This window comes from Danio aesculapii, chromosome 7 (genome assembly GCF_903798145.1).
Source record: "Danio aesculapii chromosome 7, fDanAes4.1, whole genome shotgun sequence".
In the NCBI taxonomy this organism is placed as follows: domain Eukaryota; kingdom Metazoa; phylum Chordata; class Actinopteri; order Cypriniformes; family Danionidae; genus Danio; species Danio aesculapii.
The window spans coordinates 30,380,418-30,403,162 of NC_079441.1; the positions used below are offsets into that span (position 1 = coordinate 30,380,418).

The window sequence follows — 22,745 nt, forward strand, 5'->3', positions numbered from 1 at the left end:
ATTTGGAGCAGGGGTGCCTAAACTCAGTTCTGGATGGCCAATGTCCTACATATTTTAGTTCCAACCCCAATTAAACACACTTGAACCAACTACTAAAGCTCTTTCTAGGTATGCTAGAAAAGTGTTTCTCAACCACATTCCTGGAGGACCACCAGCTCTGCAAATTTTCCATGTTTCCTTAATCGAACACACCTGATTCAGATCATCAGCTCATTAGCAGAGAGTGAAAGGCCTGTAATGGATGTGACAGACAAAGGAGATATCCCAACATGCAGTGTTGGTGGTCCTCCAGGAATGTGGTTGAAAAACACTGCATTAGAAACTTCCAGGCAGGTGAGTTGAAGTAAGTTAAAGCTAATCGATGCAGGACAGCAGCCCTTTTTGGGCAATCTTGATTTAGAGGAATTAGGTGAATTTAATACTTTGAATCATTGGAATAATCTTAACTGATAACTGTTAAGTAATATGTGCTTTATTCATTGTGTTCATTCCACTCCAGAGGCTCGTACAACAGAAGGGTTTGATATTCGCACTGCATTTAGACGCACGTGAGTATTTAAATCATTTATACATTTGATATAACCTTTTTTTCATAAAAATATAAAGGTGATTATTACTCATGCAGGTCTGCGGTCTCATACTAGTTCAACTACATGTGGACCTGATTTCCTTGCTTGCTTTTTTTGGGGTCTGATGACAATATTTTTGTATGTAGGCATTACTATATGTGTCGATTCATGCATGTTTATATAGAGAGAGCGTTTGAGTCCATATGTGGGATTTGAAGTTTTGCATTTTTATTGCATTAACCTTTTGTGGAACTGCTGATTACCCAGGAGCACCAGTGCAGGTGGTAAGAAGAAGATGGGAGAACCTGGCAGGTATCTATAGGGTTTGCAGCAGCAGCAAGCAAGGGGATATATTCACACAGTCATAATTCAACCAAACTTTCTAATTTACCATCAGAAAAAGTGCACTGCGTCCTCTTTCATTGTCCATCAGTGTCAGTCATTGGTTATAGCTTGCCCTTTTCTTTCTGTCCTTTTCAATCTTCTCCCTTTGTGTGCCAACATCTAAGGAGAGTGATATTAGTCATTGCTGACGCTTTATGACTCATTCTCCAAGGATCTCTTTGCAAACTCTCATTCCGGCTCTCATTTCCTTTCTGTTCTCATCCTCCGTCTCTTTTCTATGTTTTTTTTTTTTTTTTTTTGTGGTGAGAAAGGCAATTTCCCAACACTCATTACTGGTCTATCAGTGTCAGGGGAGCCTAAAAGTGAATATGATTTCCCTGTCCACTGATCTTTTCAAGTGCAGACACTGATTAAGAGTGAGCAAATTAGAGGATCACACTAATAACATCGGCAGCAGTTTAATCAGAAACTGCACCATGCGTGTGACTGTTTTGCAATAATTTTGGTTACTTAAATCATAATATGACAAATCTCTCCATGCACTCAACTGGGTCTGACACCTTGACAAAATCAGTGGAACCAGCTGCGCAAACTTTGAGTGATGTGCTTCTTCTGTTGTTTCTCTTCATGTAATGATAATATGGTAAATATGGTGAGAAAGACTGGTTCATTACGGGTTACAGCAGTCTCTTTTAAAGAAAGTCTGTTCTCTCATATTTGCAATGTCTCTGGGCAGCTATTTCTTTCCAACTCCAAAATCGTAAAAATGGTTGACATACACACAAATAAATAACATACAGTTGAAGTCAAATTATTAGCCCCCCTGATATATTAGTAAATTAGCCCCCACCCCCACCCCCTTTTTTTCCCCCAATTTCTGTTTAACTGAGAGAAGATTTTTTCAACATTTCTATACATAATAGCTTTAATAGCTCATTTCTAATAACTGATTTATTTTATCTTTGCCATGATGACAGTAAATAATATTTGACTTGACATTTTTCAAGACACTTCTATACAGCTTAATTTATACTTTAAAATGTTTTTTTTATTAATTAAAAACTGCTTTTATTCTAGCCGAAATAAAACAAAGAAGACCTTCTCCAGAAGAACAAATATTATCAGACATACTGTGAAAATTTCCTTGCTCTGTTAAACATAATTTGGGAAATATTCAAAAAAGAATTTTTTAGGGGGCTAAAAATTCAAATGTATATCATATGTAAATAACATATATCACATACAAATAACAACTAAATAGCATATATATGTGTGTATAGATTTAAGATTTAAGAAAAATATAGATTTTTCTATATTAGATTTAAGTAAAATCTCAGAAGACTTTCTATTCTATGGGAATTTCTGTTTAAATCTATGGCAAAGTAGCTTTTAATGGGAACTCCTTTGAGTGTTGCCATGTTGAACTTTCGCCCTTTCAAAGCAATGCTGGACTGTCTTTGTATGTCTGTTTTTTGTCATACATAAACATCTGTGAAAAAACCACTAGCTTAACAATTCATAAGGATACTCTTTAAAAAATATTAATAAATTATTAGTTTTCTGTATTTTGTGATTCATGTTTTATTGTTTTTCCCTCTTATTTTATGGTTTTGAATTGATTTATAGGACCTTGACCTTTCTTCCAACAACTTTTAACCTTGAAAAATAAAAAAAGTGATATTTATTAAAAAATTTTAATAGATTAAGGTGATATACTGTCTAGGTTGGTGTTGTATATTACGGTACAAAAACCTTGTAATAAACTGCCGGTACATTTTCTGTAATTTTACAGACTTATTTCTATAATTATTATTTCTTATAAATTCAAACTACTTAAATGTCAATAAAAGTCACTTTGTTAAACTGTAGAGATGAAGTTTCAACATCAAAAGTCGACAGAGCAGAGATCAACATCCCATAATGCAATTCACAACTAAACATATAAATGGAAAACACACGTGAACACAAAATACAAAAACTGCTAATTACAGATATTTTTTTACAATGTAGGATTGATATTATCGCGTACATTAACTACACAGTTGACTGGGTGTTTGATGTACTGTGGTGTATGATTATAAAAGGGATATGTATTTTTTTCAGCATTTCTATTTTTACATTTTCCTCTGTGTCTTCAAACAAAATGGCTTTAAAAACAATGTGGTGAAGTTGTTTCACTTATTGTCAAGCACAATGTTTTATGTGTGTTTGCATGTATTGTTTGTGCCATCTGTCATGTATTAGTATCTACACATCTGTCCCATGTAAGCTTGTTTATACATCTGTACTGTATATGTGAGTGTATTATACTACCATTCAAAAGTTTGAGGTCAGCTAAGTCTTTCCTAAAAAAAATGCAAAGGTGCATGTTCAAGAGCAACTGTAAAGACTTTTACTAAAGACAAAGTTTGTAAAGACAACAAAGTGAAATAATTGAAAGAATATTCAAAAACTTTCTACCAAGCAAAGAATTCTATAAAAAATGTACATACCTGTACATTCACCTGCCACTTTATTAGGTACACCTGTCCAACTGCTCATGCCATCCTGAATAGGGTTGGGTATTGAATAGGCATGGGTTTAAAAGCCACTAACATTTTCTGCTATACCATTCATACAGTATATGTACAACAATAAAAATGATAAAGTTTTCCATGATAATATACACTCACCAGCCACTTTATTAGGTACACATGTCCAACTGTTCGTTAATGCAAATTTCTAATCAGCCAATCACATGGCAGCAACTCAATACATTTAGGCATGTAGACATGGTCAAACCGATCTGCTGCAGTTCTAACCGAGCATCAGAATGGGTAAGAAAGGTGATCTAAGTGACTCTGAACATGGCATGGTTGTTGGTGCCAGACAGGCTAGTCAGAGCAGTCCAGAAACTGCTGATCTACTGGAATTTTCATGCACAACCATCTCTTGGGTTTACAGAGAATGGTCTGAAAAAGAGAAAATATCCAGTGAGCGGCAGTTCTGTGGGCGCAAATGCCTTGTTGATGCCAGAGGTCAGAGGAGAATGGCCAGACTGGTTCAAGCTGATAAAAAGGCAACAGTAACTCAAATAACCACTCACTACAACCGAGCCGACAAATCTGCAGCAACTGCGTGATGCTATCATGTCAATATGGACCAAAATCTCTGAGGAATATTTCCAGTACCTTGTTGAATCTATGCCATGAAGGATTAAGGCAGTTCTAAAGACAAAAGGGGGTTCCTAGTAAAGTGTACCTAATAAAGTGGCCAGAGAGTGTATAACGATCTCCAACAACAGCAACTTCAACAACAACAACAACAACAACAAAAAAAAAAACACTTAGGCAGTTAAATAGGGAAATAAATTGAATTATAACAATAAATAATGTTTTTTGTGCCTAAATCGGCACAACATAAGGATTTCTTAAGGATAATGTGACACTAAGGACAGGAGAAAAGGCTGACAATTCGGTTTAACCATCAAAAACACCAAAAGTTATTTTAAATAGTAATAATGTTTCTAATTTCTAATATTACTTTTTCCACTTGAAATGATCTTTTCTTTATAAGTAACTACAGCCTTGATAAGACTTTCAAAATATCTTACCCCAAATATTTGAATGGTAGTGTCCATAATCATATCCATTCCATATTTGTTTCATACATCTGACATATGTATCAACAAACATAACATATTTCTGCTACTTTACACGATACCTGATTAATACTTTTTTTATTGAGTGATTACATTTCAAAGTTACAAAAGCTGTTAAAAGATTTCCTAAGTTTTGAAAGTTTACATACCTTATAATGAAGTTTACATATGTGCTAATGTTTTGTGGCCCATGATTCCATTTTCTCATATACAGTAGCACAGATGCAGGTGATGACTCTGGAGAACTGGACTTCAGTGCTTTGCTGAAAAAGAGGTGAGAGACATTAATTCAATACCCAAAACATCATCAATGAACATTTAAAACATTTTAAAACTGGCTGTTTCTTTCAAAGTCTAAAACAAGATAAAGTGTTATGGTTCTTAATTGCTCTTTATGTCTGTTTTAAACTAGCTTAGCTGTAGTTTTCAGCAATAGCATACTGAATAAACTGTTTATTAAATCCAGATATATTTTTAACACTTTACTTAAAGAGGTGTTCATGAGACTGTAATAAAGCTTTTTTAATCATGACACATCATGAATTTGACATTTTATGCATGCTTATGAAACTGACAGAAGTGTCATTCGCTTAGTTGTGTCATTTGAAATGAAATGTGTTATGACAACTCATCATTACCAAGAAAAGATAACCTGTCAGTGTCTGTTATGATAACTTGACATTATTAAATCTGTCATAAACATGATTGTCATGAGGCCATTATAACTGTGCCATAGCAGCATTACTAATATTTTTCTTGACCCCACAGTGGTACAAATTAATTTGTCATTAAAGCATCATTAAATATCATTACATTTTAATGATGCTGTTATAAATTATTTGTCAGATTATTGACACTTTTTATAAGAAACCTTAATGACAAATTCAGTTGTATTACTGAAAAAAAGTAATCATAAAAATATTTAAGACACAATCATAATGACCTCTTGACAATCATGTTCATAAGAGATTTATGACAAGTTATGTTATCTTGGTAATGTCAAGCTGTCATCACAAAGACATCTCAAACAATGTCATATATTCCCATTTAAAATGACATACAGTAACTGATCAAATCACATTTAATGACAGTTGCCATAACCATGTTATTCACATTCATGACATCATTACAAAGGTGTTATTACAGTCTTATGAACACCCCCTTAAAGTAAAGTGTTATCTATATTTTTGGCTCATCTATGTATATTTTTTTTCTTTTTTCGCCTCTATGACCTTGCCACTCCTATATTCAGAGAGTAAGTGAGCCACACTGAACTGCCTGCTTGTGCATGAAGGAATGTTGAGTGTTGTACTGGCAAGTGTTTGTTTGTGCGATACCTTGATCATTCTCTCCTAATCAGCCACTGATTGCCAACTTTAGTTCTTCTGTTTTTCCACTCCACAGATTGCACACCCACATGGAAATAGACAGACAGAGAGTCACGTTTGAATTATTTTTAGCAAACTCCATAATTACTCATATACTCCTAATTAATCACATTAATAAACCTAGAACTGTCACGATTCCTGTCGTTTTACATCCCACGGCATTCATCCCACATTCACTGCCTCTGACACAAGAGCATAGCAAATCAGTTATGTCAGTTAAACACCATGTGTTCACACAAATTGTTTCTGATGCTTCATTTAGTTTAATAAACATACACATGGATAAAAAAATAAACTGCTAAAAATTAAGGTTCTGAAGTGACCATGGAAGAACAAGGGTTGGTTCCCCTGAGGACCTTTCAGTCAACAGTTCTTAAAAGAAACATTTGTTTTTCTAATTGAATGAAGAATGAAACATTTTAAGGAATGAACAATTTCCATGTGTTTTAAAGATTCTTCACTGAACCAGCAATGCTGATAGAGAACCTTTATATTTAAGTTTAATGAAAAGCTTTCTGTAGAAAACTGTGTAGATTTTGCATGTTTTTAAGTGCATGTATAATTCTGAATTGTAAATTTGTGTGTAAAATTGTCTTGATGTTCATACAGTTGATAGATATGTGATCTAAGAGCTTGATAATGTGCAATAATTTGCTGTGGTTTGTCTTACCATGCTTGACGTTTGTGGTTCTTCCTCTACATAAGTACAGCAGTTTCGTAAAAACAGGCCAACGGTAAGTAAAAAAAATAAAAAAATGTATATAACTTTACACTGAATTAATATTGAATGAAATAAAATTTAATGAATAATATGCCTAAAATGACTTTTAAAGGTGCTGTATATAAGTTTTGGACTCTTCTAAACCAAAAAAAAAATCATATGTTTGCAGATATTCGAGAAACATGCCAAGTGAACATTCTTATTTATCTGAAAAAACAATGCTGAAGTCAGATATTCTGCTTTGAAAATGTGCGTTACAGGCCGGAATGGCTGTCTTTGTTTTGGTCATTTTAACCTGCCCAATGCCAGTTTAGCCAATTATATTTTAGCACCCCGGGTTGTCTTGTTGGAAAACCGCATATTTCATTAATTTATTCAGAAAGGTTCCCAAAGCATGCGTCTGTGAACAAAATGCAACCTCCGGTGGACAGTAGCAAACTCCGAAATGAGACGCAGATTCAGTTCAACATGAGGTCCTTAATTAGCTAATGATATAAATATTACGAACTTAAACATTAGGTGAGCAGGTTAGATTGTAACCAATGTAACACTCTACGTGACGATATACGCAGTGATGAGCAATTTGGCTGTTTGCACCAGATGAAACACAACAGAAATTTAAATACAGCCATACAGAACCACAGAATATGCACTCACTCACGAAATGGTAAGGTTTATACTCTATTTAATACATATTAGCCTAACCCTCTTTAACATTATTAAATGTACTTGCTGAATCACTCATATGTGTTTAGTTCTAAAGTTCAATTTCAAACGGTTTATGTTATTTTCAAGATCTGAGCTGAACTATCTGCTGCTGCTTTCAGTATAGGGAATAAACGTCAAGTAAAATTGCATTCAAACTTACATTATTAGCATTTAACACTGAATAAAGCACATGAGGTGTACATGAGGCGATCATTGTCAGTTTTCTGTTGTTAAGCTGCAAGAAATAGAATTTTTAAAATATCAATTCGAGGTGTTGGTTAGAACAAAAACTCATTTTAATATGGAAAATATTCCTTCTAACGGGTGCCGTTGCTTTTATATAGAACATGGTTTAAATAACTGGCTTCTGTCCTCAATCTGGCAACCTGCGCTTACGTTTGTTTTTGATCCAGGAGTCCAATACCTAGTGGGTATTAAAGTTGTATACTTTAATATGCTCATACAGCACAAGTTTTATTAATTTAAAGTCACAGATATTTTGATCAGATTTCAAAAGATAAAAAACACATTCAGCATGTGGAAAAAAAGGCAGGTTTTGGGCACAATGTGCAGTATATCAGTGACTAAAACTGTGGGATATTCTAAAACACATAACATGAAGTATTATTTATTGTGACAAAAAATGTTATATGACAAAAATGTAATTTAATATACAACTTTTTGATGTTACTACTGTACATAAAGGCATGCAGATGAGCCCATAATATCCATATTTGTAATGTACGTTAAATCTAAATTAAGAATTTGCTTTATAATGGATTTCACACTACGTTCATATATTACCAAACCTATTTACAACATTAAGAGTGGTCAAGGGAGGATGGCCTTGTTTTGCTCTCATTTTGGTGAATTGTTTTTTATTTTTGCAAAGTTACCTCATAATGAGAATTTTGTTTTAATTTACTAATGATATTTCAAACCTGTAGGATTTTTGTTGTGCAGAAAAAATTTGCCTATTATCAAGTTAATATAAGGCAAAAGGAGTCACTAATTTGGAACCTACTGACTTTCATTGTGTTGACAAAAAATAAATAAATGAACAAACAATTACCAATGCCATGTCGAAGTACAGTAAAGAGGAAAATGACAAATTGCTTTTATTTAAAGTCATTTAAAATGGATGTAGACATCAAGCGACTCTTAAGCAATTCTTAAGCAAGTACTACTAATACAAACTTGCTGTTAGATAAATTCAAGTTAGGGTAGAAAGGGAATAAGGAAAGAGTGAATGTCAAAAAAGAGATGCAGTTATACAAATAAATATAGTAAAACAATTAAATAAAAAAGCAAACTAAAATCATACAGGTTTGATAAAACATAAGGATGAATAAATGATGTTCCTTTAGCAGACTTAACCCATTGTGAACTTAATGTTACCTGTCTTACTTAATCAGACATTGTGATAACTGTCCTGATCCGTCTCCATCTTCCGTTTGCAGAGCTGTTCATGTGAGCACAGAGCCAGACGTAGATGTATGGGATATCCTTCAGAAAGCTCCGCCATCAGAGTATGAAAAGATCGCCTTCCAGTATGGCATCACAGACCTGCGGGGGATGCTTAAGAGACTCAAAAAAATGAAAAAGGAAGAAAAGAAAAGTGCAGGTTTGGAGTAAATTTTTAAGTGCAAATGTAATCCACTCTTTAATCTGTATAATTTCATATCAAGTCATCTATGAATTAGGCTGAGAGAAAGACTATATAGGGATATTATACTGTACATAGTTTGCTCTCCTATCTTCAGGTGCTTTGTAGCTTTAAATTGATCTGTCTAATATTCGACATCAAACATTTATTTGTTTTATGCTCATGTGAATTTTTCTTCCTACAAACACTCTTCAAAAGTGTTTCTACAAGACTACAAAGTCCAAGAAAGCAAAAAAGAAAAATTTATTTTAATTCAATTGTGCTTTATTTTACAGAACATGTACTTAGCGTGTAATAAGCTAAGAGTTACACAAAGTAACCACATAGATTAAAGGGGTAGTCCACCAAAAAATGAAAATTCTGTCATAATTTACTTACCCTTACTTGTTCGAAACCTATTTAAGTTTCTTTGTTCTGGTAAACACACACACAAAGATATTCTGAACAAACCTGAAGACCTTTAAATATTGACTTGCATAGTATTTGTTTTTTCCTACTATGGAAGTCAATGGTTCACAGATTTCTGCAAAGTATCTTCTTTTGTGTTCAACAGACAAAGAAACTCATAAAGGTTTGGAATGGGTGAGTATAATAAGTAAATGTTCCTTTTTCAGTTGAACCATCCCTTTAAGGTCAGAATCAGTGGCAAATTGAAAAAATAAAAATTAAGTGCCACCTTTGTAATGGCGGATGAGCTTTTCATCCTTTTTTATCCACAGCATTTCTTAAGAAGCTGGACCCAGCATACCAAGTCGAAAAGGGACACAAGATCAAACTGGAAATTGAAGTGGCCAATCCAGACGCAGAGGTTAAATGGCTAAAGAATGGACAAGAAATACACCCAACTGGAAGGTATGTATATAGTAGAAATACACAATTAACATATAATAAACATTATGAGCTACATTTATTATGCATCCTCTTAAAGTCGTTGCTTGATCATTAATACCTATTTCTTTGCCTTTTGACATCATTGTGCTATGGATGGCCTGCTCTCCCTTCTCTCCGCGGTCAACCTTAGCAAGTGAGTGTACAATATGCACCCTTACACTCGATAAGCGTCCTTAGTGCTTATCTGTGAGGTTAGATGTCTCAAACAGCCCGCCAACTATGAATATGTAAGGACAGTTTTCCAAAAATACATAGCAGACCTGTGGACTCAGATGTCAGCTGTGCCAATGGATGGAGGCTGTCAGATGTTTAAGGACAGACCGAAATAACAATAGAAAAATAAATGGAACAATACCAAGAGGGTCCTTGCACCGTTGGTGCATGCCCCTTAAAACGATCCTCAGTGACCTTAGTAAAATAAAACCCACTCTAAATATAGCCTCTTAAAAATAAAGAGTGTGACATAAAGGAATCATTTTAAGTAGGGCTGGGCCGATAAACGATATTATATTGAATCGCAATAGGATTTATGTCAATAACAATGATAAGCTCAGGACTTTTTTACTCTAAATTGATCTAAGAGCCAATCACACAGCAGAAATGTGCAACTAAAATGTAATATTAGACATGTACCGAATATTCGGTCACAGAAAATTTATCGGCAGAAAATATGTTAAGCCATTTAATGGACCCTCTAATTTTTGTGGCTTCAGTCATTGTTGAGATACTCTTCTAATTATGGAAGCATTAACAACTTATATTGAAATATATATCGTTATCGTTCAATATGGAAAATTATTATCAAGACTGCATTTTTCCTATATCACCCAGCCCTAAATTTTAAGTACAGCAAAAAAGCTTTCAGGAAAAAATTAACATTTGAAAACTTTTCTTAGTGTAAAGAACATTCTAATAAACTTGCACGATCTTTTTACACCATAAACAACAATAAAGGCTCCTTATGAAGCCATTAATGCCACTAAAACTGCAGAATTTTAAAATTACAATGACAATTAAAAAATGATGTTCCTAATTTTTTTCTTAATGGGCAATTCTTCAACTACGGGCACTTTTAGCCACGTGAAGTTGAGTAAAAAAACTTGTTCAAAATTAACGTACAGTAGCTTAGACTCATAAATTTAAACAATTTATCTAGTTTTAAGATCTGTAAGAGGACAAACTTAGATATGAAGGGAAATTGTTAATATTTAACATTTTTTCCATCGTGAAATTAACAAATGTCATTTCCACCACAACTCAATATACAGCTTTTATTTAAAAATTAAATAACCACACATTCGCCAGTATTCGCCTAGGGAATGGCATGATATCGCATGCCAAACTATCACTGATCCCCCCATGCTTGACTCTGAGTATCAACAGTCTGGGTGGTATGCTTCTTTGGGGCTTCTCCACACCGTAACTCTCCCGGATGTGGGACAGACAGTGAAGGTGGACTCATCAAAGATCAATACATGTTTCACATTGTTCACAGCCCAAGATTTTGGGCTTCACCACTAAAACAGGTGTTTGGCATTGGCATGAGTGGTCAAAGATTTAGCAGTCTTTAGCAGGCTATATCAGTCGGTCATATATGATGACCCTGTGGAGCTCCCGACCAATTGAGGTTTAAACCTGCAGAGAGTTGGGCAGCTGTAGTTTTATGTTTCTCTGTGAATCTGACATTACTCTGGATACCGTGGCTCTTGATACATTACGAAGACTTGCTGTCTTAGTCACAGATGTGCCAGCGAGATGCACACCAACAATTTCTCTCTTTTTTAAAAACCATATGACATAATGTTGTGTGCATTGCAATATTTTAAGCAAAACTGTGCTGTTACTTTGCAAATTAAACCTTAACACTCTGCTCTTACTGGTGGTATGTGAAATCAATGAAGATTGGCCACCCGTACAAATTTAGCCATGAAACCTCCAACACTAAATTGGCCAGTGTTTTAGTGTCCAACCCCTGTACTTTTGCAATCCATATTAATTGTGTTTTGTAAACATAAATGTCATTTCCACCACATGCTCTCTTTTCCACTACAGGGGGCAGTGTGGTGGAAATGACATTTCTACAGTTTATTGTGAAAAAATTAAGGATAGCTTCACTGATTAGCTTTGAATTGATACTAGCCTTATGTATAAAAAATACTCTTATTTACCTTAATTTTGTTTGGTTTTTAAAAACACCTTTGAAGGTACAGCATATTTGGAAATGACATAGAATAAATGTATTACCTTATCAAGCAATATTTACCTTGACTTTTCTTCGTGTGTTGTTGTTGATGATAATTTAAATTCCCTCCATCTTGAACATGTGCTCTGATGTCACTATTCATTTGCATAAAAACCACCTAAATAATCTTTCACACAAACTTTTTAAAGCGACTTCACAGTGTTGTGGTGGAAATGACACATATACTGTGCGACAGCTATATTTTGTAGAAAAATGTATATTGATAATAGTCTCACATTAATAACTATAAAATATTTTAATTATTTCACTAGTGCTTAATTAAGATACATTAATAGTTACCAGATAAATAATATTTTTAAATGTTATTGTCATAGTTGAAGTTTAAAACTCTGGGTGTGCGACAAGGTGAAAACAGTGATTTTGACACTTAAAAGAAGGTTGAATAATATGAAAAAATATATAACAGAAAGCTAGTAATTTTTTAAAAGTAAATTGTATTATTAGTTTGCCAAAGAAAGAGGAATTTGAATACAATTATGTATATATATATATATATATATATATATATATATATATATATATATATATATATATATATATATATATATATATTTGATCAAAGGACATAAAAGTGCCCGTGGTTGAAGAATTACCCTAATAAGTCTTTTGTTCATTTCTGACATTTAATCCAGTCTTGTGTTTGGTTGTCAGGAAATATAGTCTCTCCAACGATGATGCTTTGTCTCCATCTAGAGAACCAAACTGGAAATGCTACTGACATATTTTTATTGGTTTACCTCAGGTACATCTTCGAGAGTGTTGGCAACAAACGCTTCCTCACCATCAACAACTGTTCTCTCTCAGATGATGCTGCCTATATGTGTGTGGTTGGAGATGAGAAGACCGTCACTGAGCTCTTTGTTAAAGGTCATTAGCCTGCATAGATGGAGATTATAATTATATACATTGCAATTATGGCATATATACCTGAAATATATAAAACATATATTTTTGCAAATATATACAGCCAAGCCCGCAATTATTCATACCCCTGTCAAATTCTGATTTAAAGTGTTTGTTCAAATGAAGATAAAAGCTGAGAAATATTATTTTCCACAATAATGCCTCTTGTAGGCCTTCATCGTCTAATTATCTTTTGGAAGAAGCCTGTGCCATTTCCGGTCAAAAAACAACTTGCGTGTTGAATAAAAGTAACTTTAAGTCAGAATTTCCCAAGGGTATGAACAATTCATAAAATAAAAGAATAAAACATTTATTTTTTCCATCACTCTGTATCCCCAGAGCCTCCTGTTCTGATCGTGCGCAACCTTGAGGATCAGATGGCTATGAAAGGAGATCGAGTGGAATTTGAGTGTGAAGTGTCTGAAGAGGGAGCTCAGGTGAAATGGTAGGTCTCTCAATAAGAAAGCACTTCCTTTTCCTTTTTGTAACACAAATGAATGGACAGATTAAAAACGGGGTGTGATTACACATTTTAAAAAAAGCAGATTGTACCAGACCTCGTTTGAAACGTACACCAGAAATGAGTTTTGATGAGTTGTCTTGGATGTGTTCGAGTGCTGGCGATCCTCAGATGTCCAGTAGATGGCACATGTGTCTCTATGAGCGAGTTTGGCTGCTTGGGTGAGTCACACTGACTGACAGATGGTGGTTCGTGAGTGAGTGCTGGTTCTGCCATAGCTGTAGCCAAGCCTCTATATCACCCAGGGCTGTAAATGATCAGTGCCTGGAAAAGGTCATAGCAGCCTTTTAGCACCTCACAAGTTTCCTAGAATGGAATGAGAAAGTCACCAGCAGTTTATGACACCTCTCTTGATGAGGGGATGACGAAATAGATACTGTTGCGGGTACCAAAACATCATTAATCAGTTTATATTACAAGGGTAATAGTGTAATAATTGTGGTTCTGTGTGCCTAAACTGAATTGCATTGCTACGGAATAGGCACAAAAGATTATGAGTACATGAAAAAAGATTAGCATCTATCAACAAAAATCTTCATCAATTTGATTTATCCCACTTGGGTTTAAGTAGTACTCTGTAGTATTGTTCGCTTCTAAAGACTTAAGAGGCTGCTCTTAATAAATAAACATCATGGTCATCATCAACTTATAACTTTTTAGTACAATTTCACCAGACAATATGTCTGGTGTTTTGACTTTAAGTTACCTCCTGTCTGCAATACCATATTATAGTAAGTTTTTTTCTGTCAGTTGCCTGAATTATGAATTTCATAATTCCCAGGGCCCAGTCTTTTAAAAGTAATCCAGTGGGATTTTGAATCACAGATTGGATCAAATCTTGGAAATGGGTTTTTCAAAAGTAACAGGGACTTTGAATTAAGAGCAGACCATGTAATCAAATCCAATCTTACATTTGATTTGGATCAAACCTGCCATTTGGGATATTCAAAACTTTGAACTCAGATTGGGATCTATTTGATCCAAAAAAAAAAAAACATAGATTATCCTGTAATCCCATCAGAAGGGTGGATTCAGTTGGGATTCTTTTAACCAAATAAAAATAAGTTAAAGTTGTTTTTTAAGTGAATGATCACAAACTTAATGGTTACTGATGATATATGAATTCCTTCATATTTGAAGCATATATGAAGCATGTCACATCTAATGAGCTATGGTAAACAACAACAACAACAACAACAACAACAAAACAATATCAAAGCAGTATTGTATTAGAACAAACATTCATTCATTCATTTTCTTTTCGGCTTACTCCCTTTATTAATCAGGGGTCACCCCAGCGGAATGAACCGCCAACTTATCCAGCACAAGTTTTACACAGCAGATCCCCTTATAGCCGCAACCCAACACCCACACACTCTTGCATTCCCATACACTACAGCCAATTTAGCTTATTCAGTTCTGCCGCATGTCTTTGGACTGTGGGGGAAACCCACACAAACACAGGGAGAACTCCACACAGAAATGCCAACTGATACAGCCTGGGCTCGAACCAGCGACCTTCTTGCTGTGAAACAATCATGCTACCCACTGCGCCACTGTGCTGCCCTTAGAACAAACAAAAAATGTAAAACGTTCATTGATTAGTGTGATGTTCGTTTAGTGTTTCTGTTGCTTTCCATTACAACAAACAATAACTGTTTGTGGCCACTGGTATTTTGCCTACCTGTTGTTCTTTGCTGAGCCAGTAGGCTATAATGTTGGTTCCATTTAAGGCTCTGGTAACAGGATTTGGTAATGACAATTGATGATGACAACATCACAATGATCCAACCCAATGTTCTTTTAAATACTGTCATAAACGTAAGACCAGTAAATCCTAGATAGCAAAACATGTCTGGAACATTTCCAAATCTGGACCAATTTGATTCAGTATAAATTTTGTTTTGAAAAACTGGACCCAGGAGTTTTAGTAATTCTTCCCTGTGTTAGTGGTCAGGTCTTGTCTGTGAAAGGATGTATTGCTGGTGTTCTTAGTCCTGTTACTTTAGCTTTTCTAGTTTATTTTTGTAATTATATTATTTGTGTCTTTATTGATTTGTTTCACAAGTCAAGCCAGTTTCACAAGTCATTTCAGTAGCCTTTTTTGCAGTTCTTTCAAGCATTTTAGTAAATTATTAAAGACTATGAAATGAAAAGTCACCATATTTTGGTTTATTGAAAACTCACCTATACTCTTTTAATGACTTTTTTCCCTAAACTCAAACTTTAAATTTCATTATCTTTATTTCATGATCTTCCAGTGCAAATGTCAGACTTACCTCAGGTGATATTTGCCAGACATTTACTCTACTTAAGGCTGGCCACACAGCTGAAGAATTTAAGCCTGTTCTGATAGCGGGGGTGACACACGGCCTGTCGCAACCAACTTCCTGTCCAAAGAAAAATCATTATTTTACTGCTCCTAACCGAGCTAAAACCTCCCCAAAGTCAAACTGTAAATTTCAAACATTAATTGGGCTGCCTCCAACAATATACCCACAATAGTCAATGCCAGTGACAAAGCATAACCAAGAAAATGTTGGATTTTCATAGCTTCAAGACACAAACATGTCATGAAATTGAAGCAGTGAAAAAAAGACAAACCCATATTTCCAGCCATTTTTCTTCTTTTTTTTTGTAAAACGTCATACACAAAGAATAGATGATGACATCAACTGTGCTCCAATTATGAGACTCTTCTGAAGTCACACGTGTTTCTGAGAGAAGTCTTGTCAGTTAGACATTGTTTCTACAGTTGACAGGTGTGTAGTTTTGCGGTCTGCCTGAATCGTCTAGTATATACGTTCAGAGCATTATGTTACAAATGGATTGAACTTGTCCATATAACTGAAGTCTGCTACAATTTAAATCCAGTTAAGGTTACAAATAATGTGTCCATTTTACATATTTATGAATAAATAACTTATTAATTCAAATAAAGTGAATATGTTTATGCATTTGTTTAGTGAAATGCAATTTGATGAGATGGAGACATTAGTATTAATTAATTTTAACAAATGACAACTGTCTCATCTGTATAGGGAAAAGGATGGTGTGGAACTTACCCGAGATGAGTCCTTCAAGTACCGCTTCAAGAAAGATGGATGTAAGCATGTCCTTATCATTAACGATGTGACCAAGGAGGACTGTGGACATTACCGGGTCAAAACCAATGGAGGACAGTCATTAGCAGAGCTCATGGTTCAGGGTAAATATCAGGGTCAATTTGGATAGTTTCAACACCTTAAATATAATGTGTTTTATTTAACATTTTGTTTTATAGGGACTTTTATTATACAAAGTTATTCTTTTTGGAGTATTTATAATCCATTTATGAGCTGTAACCATCTGAGCATAGGACTGAATGCTTTGGAGCACTTAAGTTTGGTCTCCTTTTAAAGAAGACACTTGGCAGATTAATGCTTAAGTAACAAAAAGTTTTTAAAAATGTTAAATGAAAGTTTTGTTATGATATTTAAGTTCATAATTTTTTTTTATTTGATAAGAAATTAATTTTTGGTAACACTTTTAAAATAGTGGTCCAGTAGTTAATGTTAGTTAATGCATTTACTAACACAAACACAAACAAAATGCATTTACCACCACAAACAAACAGTTAGTAACACATTCATTACGGTATTTTTTCATCTGTGCTAATCTGTGTTTAATGTTATTTAAGGTAAATAACGTTAGTTCATATTGCCTCAGTGCATTCAGTTAATTATTAATAAGCAAAACTTTGAATTTTAATAATGCATTAGTTAATGTTGTTTAATAAATGCTTTACAAGATTATTCATACTTAAAGTAAATACATTAACTAACATTACTTAATGACCACTATTCTAAAGTGTTACAGATTTTGTTTTTCAAATCTGTTTAGCTTTAAAACTGTGAGAAAGTCACATCCATAACATTAAATAATTCAAATGTGAGGGTTTTAAAAAAGTTATATAATTATCTGACAATTTTTTTTTACAGATTTTCTTTTTGAGAAGTGTTTAATTTTACTAGATAAAAACAGCAACAGATATATTACAACTTAGCACATTTGATAAAAAAAATACTATGAGTATGCTATATTTGCCTTTTTCACACCATTTAATATACTGACGTGACCAATATTAGCATTCAATAGGCCTATATGTGGTGGGGGTGGGGGGATGTGGTCTGGTGGTTTGAAAGACCCACCCCCCTTCTGAAAAAGTCTAGAATTTGCCCCCTATATCAGCTCAATTGTCCAAATTTTTGACAGTATGCCATCATAAATTGTGAAAATAACCCATAGAAGAAGAATAACCAATACAGGGTTCATACACATTTTTGCTACTAAAATTCCTTGACTTTGCATGATTTTTCCAAGACTTTCAAGTAAATTTTCATGACCTAATGTTTCATGCAATGTCTACACACATGTATGCGTTTTAAAAGAAAAACAATTCATGTTAAAATTTATTACAGCATATCGTAAAACACGCAGCAATTTATTTAGTTTCAATTTATATGTATATCTATGTAAAATTGATTTAGATAATGCTCACACCGCATTAATAATGTGAGAGTATGTGACTGGCCAAGAACAGAAAAGAAGTAAATAGCCTGTATTCAAGTATACAGATATCTGTTTTCTATGACTTTTCCAAAACTTTGTGGATTTTTCTGTTTTTCCAAAACTTTTTCAGGCCTGGAAAATGCCATGTCAAAATTCCATGACTTTCTCAGGTTTTCCATGACCGTATGAACCCTGCCAATAAAAGAAGGCTTTTATTATTTAAATGGACAAATTCTGACTGAGGAAATGAGCTGGCCAATTTGTTATTTGCCTATAGGCTATAGGCTATTTGCCCATAATTTTTAACAGATTCCCAATTTTTCTGTTTGTTTGTTCGTTTTTTATGATAGATGATAATAAATTTGCATTTAAAAATAAGTAATTTTTCATATTTCTAAAATTTTAATCTCATTACATTATATATATATATATATATATATATATATATATATATACATATATATATATATATATATATATATATATATATATATATATATATATATATATATATATATATATATATATATATATATATATATATATATATATACAACTGTAATAACCTACAGTTTAAATGCATATTTGTAAAAAACAAATTTTTGTAAACAATATAATAGTATGATAAGCACTTTGACAAAAATGTAGGAAGTGTTTTTGTTGCATCAAAAAGTGTGGTAATGATAACCACCCGACAAGCTAATCCAGCACAAATTAGGCCTTAAAATGTCACTAAAATGCAGCATTTGAACTTCATAATTTGAATAACTGCAAAAAGAACCACCTCTTTTAGGAGGCTGGCTGCGGGGCTGTCCAACATCTATGCATTAAAAATATATACAGTATATATGGCAGTTACAAAGTCTTTTAATATTTAGGATCTGAAAGACTTCATGTCGGGTTCAAGCCATCTAACAGCATTCTTCACTCGTCCCTTAAACCTCACTCTCCCATGGTCATGTCATTTAAACCTCGCCACTTGTCAGTTCAGAAAACATGGCCACCAGCACTTCTGTACAAGGTTACCACTCACAATGCCCACATGCCAGCTATTGTTAGACCGCCTGACCCATATATTTTAACAGGGCAGGTGACTCTGTCTGTTTCTCCCTCACTCTCTCACTTCGTCATTGTCACACACAACTCCGTCCCTCTCTTTTAATAGCATCTAAGAAAGATTTATGACTCATTCCCTTTCTCTCTCCCATTTCTTTTTATTGTTTGTTTCTGTCTCTTTCACACACTCTCTCTCTCCCTCCTTCATTCTGACTCCTATTCTGAGGCTCAAAGTATGTAGAACATTTTACAAGCAAACTGATACCCAGGTATGTCTGCTACCAGGTTGTCTGGGCTTTTGATCAAGTACAAGGGCTGCCAAGAAAGAAAGAAAAAAAGAAAGAAAAGAAGAAAAAAAACAGCTGGCAAGCAGTACTGAAACCCTACCAGTCTGCGGTTGGATTGTTAGCTTTCTTTATTCCACCTCTCTTCACTATAATCTTAAAAGGACAATTCAGCCAAAAATAAATCAGTTACTCACCTGCATCTCCAATCAATCCCATATAAATATTTTATCGCAAGATCTTCATACTCTTCTTTGTCGTTCAATGAATTTGAATGATGAGAAGTGGTTGTCAAGCTTTGAAAATAGCAAAATAAAACAATATATGAGACAGAAACGTTTCGTATTATACACCTAGCCCTTAATTCTACTATATTATCTTATGTACTTAAAAAAAAATTACATTGAGTACGTTTACATGGACACCAATAGTCCAATTTTAATACGATTAAGACAATACTCTGATTAAGAGTCTACCATGTTAACAACTATTTTTGATTAATTTAATCTGATTAAGATCATAATTTAACTAAACAGAAATCGAATTTAGACGTGCAGTATGCTGATTTTAGTCGCATCATTGAAGTGCAGCACAGACATGTAAACACCTTCATCAAACTATTGTCGTTGTGTAGGATTTTTGCCGCATTTTTTTGACAGGATAATCTATATACACAGGGCTGTTTGACACTATTCTCTGCACCTACACTGAAAAAAGTGTTGGATGCAAAACTGTTGCAAACAATTTGTGTTGAATTTAAACAAACAAATTAAATTGAGCAATGTTCAACTTAATTTGTTTGTTTAAATTCAGCCCAAATAAATTGTTTACAACCACTTAACGTAAAAAAATTTTGTAAATCCAAGGAATCATCTTTAAATAATTTTTTTCAGTGTAGCGAGTCAGTGAAGGACCACAGACACATACACTGCGAAATGCAGAGCTTTTTTTCCCCCATTTGTTGTGTTGTATCAAATTCCATTAAAACAACACTCTTCCAGCAGTTCATACTGTACCCAATATCTGGTTTGTCACAGGGGCATGAATGAAATGTTCCTGAATGAAAGTGTGAGTGCCAAACCGCAGTTAAAGTTGACAATTTTAGAGTGAAACACCCCAAATTACATGAAACTTCGTTTCATGTGAATAGCGTGGTGACGCTATGACGTTAATTGAATTATGGGCTATAACATGTAATCATTTTATTGTCTCATTCAGATTAAGACAAATCAAATAATTTGATGACTAAAGTACATGTAAATGTAGTCACTGTGGGTGGTATCAGGTTTTTTTATTGTTGTGATAATTTCCGAAGCTTTTATTTGCGATATGCAGTATTATCATGAAGCTCAAAAATGGTTATTTTAACAGAGACAATCCCAGAAACATTATACTATACACAAAACTAATCAGAGTCAAATGTTCCAAAAAAGTTCTCATTTGTAAACTTTAATTAAGTAAACCATTAACAAACATAACAGTGTAAAATAGTTACATTTGTTGTAGACGTGATTATCAGTATGTCTAAAAGATTTCATTATTTAACTTTATTCACCCTTTAAAGGGCACCTATGATGAAGGTCGACTTTTGCAAGCTGTTTGGACAGAGGTGTCTGTATGTAAAGAATATCATTTTGCAGTGGTATAAACCAAACAAGTCTCTTTTTTTTTTAAATTTCCTGACGTCAAAATAGGACCCAAATCCCAGTGACTTTGAGGCCCACCGCAACGTGATGTAGTTGTGTTGTTTTCTCCGCCCACCGAATTGATTGATAGGCACCATGTTTCTATAATAACATGTATAAACATGTCTACAGAACATTCTTTTGCAAATAAACTTGGATTAAAATATCTGTTCCAACTCACTGTGATTTATCTAGGTTATATTAGTTTAAAATGTTTTTCAAACAGAGCATGTTTGTAATAAAGACAGTAATTTTTAACTACTTTAATCACCACGACCTCATAGTGTCAATAACAGAAACATGTGTGTACTGCAAACGACATTTGTGTGAGACTCATCATTTCAGAAAGGCTTGAATAAACGTCATCACAAATACATAAAATAAACTCGCTTGGTATTTTTGACTAATGAGCTGTATTTCTGCTTCATCCGAGTCTGTCTCTATCACTGACTGCTGTTTATCTGACGTAACGCATGATTAGAAGCAGACACACACGTAGGAACGGTGGGTGGGGAGAAACAGCTAATTTGCATTTAAAGCCACAGGCTACAAAAACAGCTACACTGTACTCAGAAACCAAAATGGGCAGATTCTGGAGGTTATAATACATTATCTGATAGGTTTTTTTAGGCTGAAACTTTACAGACACCAACAGCTTACCTTACATCTTCTAAAAGGGCTAAAATAGGTGCCCTTTACAAGTGATACTGTATCAGATTATAATTCCATGATACTGAACATAATTAATATTTTCAAATATTGCAGTGTTTCCGTGCTTTTTCCACCAGGATCCATCCAAAAAAGTTTTTAAAATGAAGCCTTTGTGATGTAATGTGGTAACACTCCTTATTTAGCATGTGACTAAGCCATAATGCTTTCTTTAACCTCTGACCTTTAGAGAAACAGCTAGAGGTCTATCAAAGCATTGCTGACCTAACAGTGAAGGCCAAAGATCAGGCTGTGTTCAAATGTGAGGTTTCTGATGAGAATGTGAAAGGCATCTGGTACAAAAACGGAGTGGAGGTGAAACCAGATGCCAGAACTCTTATCACACACATCGGCAGGTGAGTGCATGTCTGTGTGTGGGCTATACAGTATGTAGTCTAATGTTAATGTATACACACTTATCTATCAATTGAATGTTTTACAGTAGCCTAAATATTGTGAGTTAAATTTCACAATACAAACATACACACATAGATCTGTATGATAGCACAGGAAATGCATTTACCTGTAACGTTACGAGTCTTTCACAAACACATAAACAGTGTAAACCTTAATGAAGGCATCAAATTACATAGGTAAATATCAACTTCCTCCTGCATTATTTGTTGTTTTCTATGCTGTAAAATTGCAAGTATGAATTTTACTATTAGTGTTTACATTTCAGTTACAGCACCAAACCATTCACGCGATGTAGGAATCAATGATCGTGCAAAAACTGATTTAAGTAAATGGTCCACACAAGTTCTAAAATAAAAACAGAGACTAAAATATAGCAATATATGATGTTATCCCATTTAACTAGAGTCCTTCTTAATCATATACAGTCCAC

At 34.0% G+C, this 22,745-nt stretch overlaps 1 protein-coding gene across 1 annotated transcript in view; it reads left to right on the top strand.

Moving 5' to 3' along the window:
• Window positions 1–22,745, top strand: part of mybpc3 (myosin binding protein C3) — a 59,185-nt gene that overhangs the window by 10,028 nt on the left and 26,412 nt on the right. The window contains exons 6-17 of the mRNA XM_056461604.1: window positions 500–548; window positions 837–881; window positions 4,769–4,828; window positions 5,807–5,809; window positions 6,653–6,676; window positions 8,832–8,995; window positions 9,757–9,889; window positions 10,059–10,061; window positions 12,934–13,058; window positions 13,434–13,539; window positions 16,656–16,822; window positions 22,089–22,254. Coding sequence (XP_056317579.1) covers window positions 500–548; window positions 837–881; window positions 4,769–4,828; window positions 5,807–5,809; window positions 6,653–6,676; window positions 8,832–8,995; window positions 9,757–9,889; window positions 10,059–10,061; window positions 12,934–13,058; window positions 13,434–13,539; window positions 16,656–16,822; window positions 22,089–22,254 — 1,045 coding nt within the window. The remainder of the gene's footprint in view (window positions 1–499; window positions 549–836; window positions 882–4,768; window positions 4,829–5,806; window positions 5,810–6,652; window positions 6,677–8,831; window positions 8,996–9,756; window positions 9,890–10,058; window positions 10,062–12,933; window positions 13,059–13,433; window positions 13,540–16,655; window positions 16,823–22,088; window positions 22,255–22,745) is intronic.